Raw genomic sequence first — 6,738 nt, 5'->3', positions numbered from 1 at the left:
TCTTTTCTCACATGCACAACACAAGCTGTTTTGGTGACTTGCTGCCTCACACAACCAAAGCCATTTCTCTAGTTGATGCACTACAAGCTTATCTTACAAAGATGGCATACATGCCTATTTATAGGCTACATGAACCGACCTTGACCCCCAAGGCTTCAGACCAATCTGAACAATACAGCTCAGAAGCACCTAGCTATACTACCCCACTACCAGTACAAACGGCTCATTTACTGATGTCATTTATAGCTCTAGCACAAGACAAGCAAAAACCAAATTGACTACTAGCCAACTGAATACTTTTACTAGCTAAGTGTTGGTGTAAACTGACCCATAATAATGCCCAGTTAATTAAGCACGGCACACTTACAATTCATGCTACGACGACACTCAAAACGCGGATTGTAAGGACGAGTTGCAGCGCCGGAGACCTAAACTGACCCATAAAATGATAATGCCTAGTTAATTAAGCATGGTCTCCGGCGCTGCAACGCGTTTTGAGCTTTCTAGTTTTCTTTGTTTTCCGCTGCGTCCACCAAATCCATTGATATTTTGTGTTTCTCACGTCATAGGAGTCCACCAAACTTTTGTTCGTCAGCCTTTTTCAATAGGATTTCTGTGGCCTCTCTTTGCATTGTTCATCTAAGCTCATTCTCTTGCCGCCGAGCTTCTTTCGCCGTCGGTTTTCATGGGCGATGATTCTTTAAGCAATGCTTCATTCTCTTGACGTGCCATCTTCTTTTGACAACCCATCTTCTCTTGATACTTCTCTTGTATCTTCTATTGATGTGGTGTCTTCCTTTGACGTGCCATCTCTTCTTATCCCCTTTGGCGACTCGACAGGTTTTGAAGACTCTTCATGCTACAACGACACTCAAAACGCGGATTTGGATTATCATTTTTTTTCTAGTATTACACTTCTTCAAATGCAATGCTATTGCATGCGCTTTGCATTTGAGAAGGGGGGGGGGGGTGTTCGGAAGTATTAGTATTGGTCTAGGAGTAGGATTTTCTACAATAGCTTGCCACATAACTAGTTAAGGTTTTCGACGGTGTAAAAGTTCTTAAAGATCATGAAAAAAATACTGAACCAACACACCTATAATATAACATGATCCAATGGATGGATTAAAAATATATAACTGCATGTGTCCTGGACAAAAAGAACAAATGTTTCAATATATATTGATCCTGCAGTGAGCTTAAATGCTTGTTTTTTTCGCTGAGGACACATAAATGCATATTTTCACAATCACACCGTTGGATCATCTTATTAAATTAGAGTGAGGCTCCACTATTTATTTCATATTTTTTACTTACTTTTAAACCGTTAAATGTTTAGCAAGCCTTAACTAGTTCCGTGGCAAGCTATGATAGGCACAGTTTTACTATATATATATATATATATATATATATATATATATATGCCCCTTGGGCCTTCTATAGAGAAGTTGCTTTCCTAACAATATATACTCGCTTATTTGCACAAAAACTTGGGCATTCATTAGAAAACCCTTGCACCAAAGTGGTGCCGCCCCTGATCCAGTGGTATGGCTATTGTGTCACATAATTCACATATTATCGATCTAAATGTGGTCAAACTTGAATCTTGGAATGGGTGGGCCATAGATGAGTACTATGTAAAGTAGAAAAAACAGGATTTGGAATGGGTGGGCCATAGATGAGTACTATGTAAAGTAGAAAAAACAGGATTTGCTTCATGATATTTAAACCGTAGACTCGGTGTGTGGTTGCTAAATTGTGGTGTGCTCAACTTATTTATAGTCTATTGCGGATAGAAGTAGCCGTGTAAACAGGAAAAGGATGGCTAGCCAAACCAAAGGATAAAATAGGTAAGAGCTGGTTAGGCAAAAGGGATTATCATAATCCACCGCAACACTGAACTCAGTAATAGAAACACATATATACTCCCTCTGTAAACAAATATAAGACATTTTAGGTCACTACTTTAGTGATATAAAACGCCTTACATTTGTTGACAGAGGGAGTAAGTAATAAGGATAAGCTCTGAGCAATTTTCGGCCAAATTTTGAGCAATTCGGTATGAAAATCAAGATAAAAGCTAGAGGACCTACCTCCTTTGAACAAATACATTAATATCTCTATCTCTGCCGTTCCCCCTTGACGAAACATCGATAACTGCTTGCAGTAACGAGCTAACAGCAGCCTGCAAACAATTTATGTAATAATTGAGGGAGAAGAAAATTCGAATCTCACCAAAAAATTGTAATCTGCAGCTGGCTTATTGAAAGATATCCATGTGGAATTAAGATGTGGAATTAAGAAATACTCCCTCTGTTCACAAATATAAGATGTTCTAACTTTTTTGTAAATCGGATGTATATAGACACGTTTTAGTGTGTTCACTCATTTCTGTCCGTATATAGTCCATATTTTGAAATATCTAAAACATCTTATATTTGTGAACAGAGGGAATATTAAAATAAAGCATGTCAGTTGTGGTGCTTGGACCTAAGTTGATTAATAGTGGCAGCATCTTCACAAGTTCACACGTATTTTCCAGAGCAAAATCACTTCCACCAGGAAGCTTGTCACGCAGCCATAGAATACTGGGCCCAGCCGGATAAATCCTAATTGCTTTTATTGCTTTCCAAGTCAAGTTAGTTTGGTTAGTATGGATTGTGTTTAGATATCTCCTTGTTAGTTGAGTCGGTTCAAGTCTTTTGTAAACTACTGCCAAGCTCTCTGTTTTTAAGGCGTCCCTAAGGCGTCGCCTAAGCGACGCCTAGGCGTCAGGGCGCCCCAAGGAGCCAAGGCGTCGGCCTTGCCTTACATGTGTGCCTAAGGCGTCCGCCTTAGTCCTTAAGGCGTCCAAGGCGTCCGCCTAGGCGCCACTCTGCCTGCCTTAGGCAAATAAGGACGCCTTAGACAGAGCTGGGTGGTTTAGGCGGGAAACAGATAACTGGGAGGGAAGGAAAGGGCGGGAAAGTCTGTTTTGGCGCCAACAGGTACTAGAGGGAGAGAGAGAGAGACCTGTAACGATTTTCAGTTTCCCCCCACCCCCCAGGCTGGATCTGAGCTTCTCCCCCTCCTCTACAGCAGCTTCTCCCCCTCCTCTCTGGCAGCTTCCCCCTCCTCTCCAGCAGATCCCCCTCCCCCTCCTCTCCTGCAGTTCCTCCTCCCCCTCCTCTCCTGCAGATTCTCCATCCTCTCCAGAACAACAAGCAAGCAGCACCTCTCCGGCGGTGTATGGCTGTATGCCTAGTTGCCTAATGCCTACCAAATTCTACTTAATTCTGTTGCTTACAAGTCTCTAAGGCGTCACCTCACCTTATGCCTTAGCGCTTAGGCAGTGAGGCGCCCCCCTAGCACCTCGCCTCGCCTTACCGCCTTAAAAACATAGGCCAAGCTGCGCTATAAAGCTAGGCAATTAGCGTGTAATCAGGTATCAAAGAAAGAAATAGAGAAAAAAGGAGGTTTACCGGCGCCAAAACTACCATTGCCCCCGTCGAACATCCCACGATTATCCCCTCCGCAATCTAGGTCATGACAACTTGGCATGAGACGAACCGATTCTCCAATCCCCACCACCATCCCGCATGGTTACCAAGATCACCAAGCTTCTGGATGAGAAGTTGTCCGCCCACCAGAAAGAACTTCTGGGTGAACTGAAAGGCACTGTCTTCAAGAAATTTAAAGAGGGCACTGAGAAATGAGGGAGCAAGCAGCAGCCAATCGCCTGGGCATCGAGTGCCTCGAGTGGGTGGCTCCGGCAAGGGCCAGTACAGGGATAACCTAAAGACAGACACCATAACAGCCTGCCCACAACTGAAACCGGCGAGTGCAAACCCAAATTTCACAAGCTGGAGTTCTGAATCTTTGACGTCTCCGAAGACGCACTGCCATGGCTCACTCGTGTTGAGCAAATGGGCAAGGCACACCGGAAAGTGCAAGGAGTGGCTCACATCCTACCATCTGGGGAGGCACGGAGGCAGGCATCACTATGGTACCGACGCCTCAGACGTGCAAATAGCGTGCCTCCCTGGAGGGAGTTCAGTTCAATGCTGGATCGGTGTTTTGAGCCAAAATCCGGAACATCGAGCTGACAGGGATTAAGAACCTGCATCAAACCGGCTCCGTCGACGACTATGAGGAGCAATTTTTAACTCTCGTGTGCAGGTGCGAAGGACTTACAGAGGCACACCAGGTGGAGCCGTTCATGGTGAGTCTTCACAGGTCGATCCAGACCGACATCAAGCTCATGTACCCAGCGACACTAGAGGATGCCATGGATCATGCACGCGCGTAAGAGGAGTGTGACACGCCAGAAGACAGCAAGAGAGAAAGCTCTCATGCCCAAGGGAACCACTAGGGAGGTGTCAAGCCATCTACTCCAGAACATGCAGCTCCTCCCAAGGCGATGGTGGCGTTACCCAGCAAGCGGCAACTCATGTGGCTATCACGAACCGAGATGCACGAGCGGCGTGCCAAGGGCCTCTGCTACAACAGTGACGGCAAGTACAACCCCGGCCATCGCTGCAAGTGCCTTTATGCTTGTTGGGTGGATGTTTCCGAAGACGAGGCACCAACTGGACACAAGCACTGGTTCCGGAGTCTTCTTAGGCAGACTATTGCTCTTTCAAGCTCAAGAACGAGCTGCTTGTCGAAGGGGCGAGTGATGTCACGCCATGGGATACTGGGCTAGACAGATAGGTCCTAAACTCCTAATTGCTTTTATTGCTTCCCAAGTCAAGTTAGTTTGGTTAGTTCAGATTCTGTGTAGATCCTTCCTTGTTAGTTGAGTCGGTTCAAGTCCTTCCTAAACTACTGCCAAGCTGCGTTATAAAGCCAGGCAATTAGCGTGTAATCAGGTATCGATGAAAGAATTAGAGAAGAGGGGATGTCTACCTCACCACGGCTCCAAAACCCAAATATCCTCGCCCCCCCTCCTTCCAACGTCCCACGGTTATCCCCTCCGCAACCTAGGTTGTGACAGAGCTACTACTGTTTTAATACACACTACTGGATTCAGTTACAATTGATAAACCATCCATAATTTTTTTTAGCCACCTAACATACAAAATAACCGCCAAGTATATAAACTGACTACAACAGAATTGTACTCAATAATTCAAGAAGAAAAATTGGCTAACAACAGAATTACCTGAATGGGCTGAAGAAGCAAAAGAAATAAGGATGCATATAACAACTACGGTTTACACAAAATACTCATGGCTGTTCTCTGAGTGGAAATGGGGGAAAACTCAACAAAAACCTATTAAGACTACAGAGATTCATCACTCTCTTCACGCAAAGCACAAAGGCAAAAATTACATCTGAAGATTGTTAAGTTTCTACCTGGTAAGACAGCGCTTTTATCCATGCATTGTTATCAACACCAAGCCACATCTTTGGGAACCAAGAGTCTATTGATGATTTGCTGTGATCAAGGAAAGCCAATTCAATAGATCTCGCAGCATCATGTATTGATTGGACAAGGCCAGTGCTTATGTCTTCATTTTGCAATGCTTTATCCAATTTCACCCTTATTTCCTTCATTTGACTTGCTGGATCAACTTGTGGTACTCCATTAACAGACACACCACTGCCATCATCTTGAGAAGCCAATGGAATACTGTGAACCCGCCTTCTAGTTCTCTGAAAGGCTATCCTCTGTCTCCTAAATTCTAACCATCTAGCACTCAAAATGATCTTCTCAAATTCCGATGGTGAACTTGTTAAATAGCACTTTCTCTTAGAAATTTGAGAATGGAATTTTTTACTCCTTAGATCAACAACACTTCTGCATACGAACCTGAATCCATATACTTTGTCCAGGGTGCAAATCTTTGATGTGCTGCAAACATACCCATTTGATCAGTTAATAATCCAAAACAGTAAACAGAACCGTAAAATGAACTTCATTATATCACAAATATTTGTCCACTAGTTCCACCCATCAAACCAACAGAACAGAAGCCAAAACAAGTTTTGGAACCCGATTCGCAAGTCATTTTTGACGATGAGACTGTGAGACCACAATGCTACAGGCATCACCTTTGCCGGCAAGCTACCAGACCAACCAGGCAGAAATTTCCAGCCTACACACAACCCCGAATCACCCGCCCAACTCAGAGACCAATTCAACAAACCACAAGCAGCCACACCAACACCTCCCAATAGCAAGCCTAATCAGCGCATTCCTGCGCAATACCTCCCACCAGAGAGCTAACAGTAGCAACTAGCGACTAATGGGACAGCTAGCAAAGCCTCGGAAAGACATAGAACGAGATAGAGAGAGAAGTCCGACCTGGCTGCGCAGATGGCTGCCCTCGGCTCGCCGCCGAGGGTGAAGTGTCGCGGCTGCGACGCCACGGCGGTCGCCATCAGGGGCTGCTACTCCTCGAGGCCGACGACGAGACCGGCGCGGGATTCACGAGCTTCACAACAAGCGAGGACGAGAGGGATAGGGTTTATATCTGGAGGGAAGCTGCGGTGGGAAAGAACTCAACCGAAGCAAGGCTTCCAGGCGAGGCGAGCGAGGAGGGGGGAAGAGGGCCCCGGAAACGATAGGCACCGGGAAGGGCCACTTGGCTTCTCCCTTTCTTCTTCTTTTCCTTTTTCTGGGAGTGTCTAGTTTTTCGTGTGTTTTTCTTTTCTTTTCTTTTTTGAAAGGAACAGCATGTATTCCATAACCTGCTACTTGCCGGCAGTGTCACCAGCTACCAGGCTTGTTACAAATTCTGGAAAATGGCCAAT

At 45.1% G+C, this 6,738-nt stretch overlaps 1 protein-coding gene across 3 annotated transcripts in view; it reads right to left on the bottom strand.

Moving 5' to 3' along the window:
• LOC119336761 overlaps positions 1-6,525 on the bottom strand; it is a 50,635-nt gene extending 44,110 nt beyond the window's left edge. For 2 of the 3 annotated variants that reach the window (XM_037608836.1, XM_037608838.1), the window contains exons 1-3: positions 6,290-6,525; positions 5,338-5,836; positions 2,094-2,185 (exon numbers count right to left, since the gene is read on the bottom strand). In XM_037608836.1, the coding sequence (XP_037464733.1) occupies positions 2,094-2,185; positions 5,338-5,836; positions 6,290-6,366 (668 nt within the window). In that variant the 5' untranslated portion in view covers positions 6,367-6,525. The remainder of the gene's footprint in view (positions 1-2,093; positions 2,186-5,337; positions 5,837-6,289) is intronic. The other variant, XM_037608837.1, reaches the window with a different exon arrangement.
• Positions 6,526-6,738: the final 213 nt, after the last annotated feature.

This window comes from Triticum dicoccoides, chromosome 7B (genome assembly GCF_002162155.2).
Source record: "Triticum dicoccoides isolate Atlit2015 ecotype Zavitan chromosome 7B, WEW_v2.0, whole genome shotgun sequence".
NCBI lineage: Eukaryota > Viridiplantae > Streptophyta > Magnoliopsida > Poales > Poaceae > Triticum > Triticum dicoccoides.
Note: the sequence above shows the minus strand (reverse complement) of the source record. Positions and strands in the feature narration are given on the sequence as shown.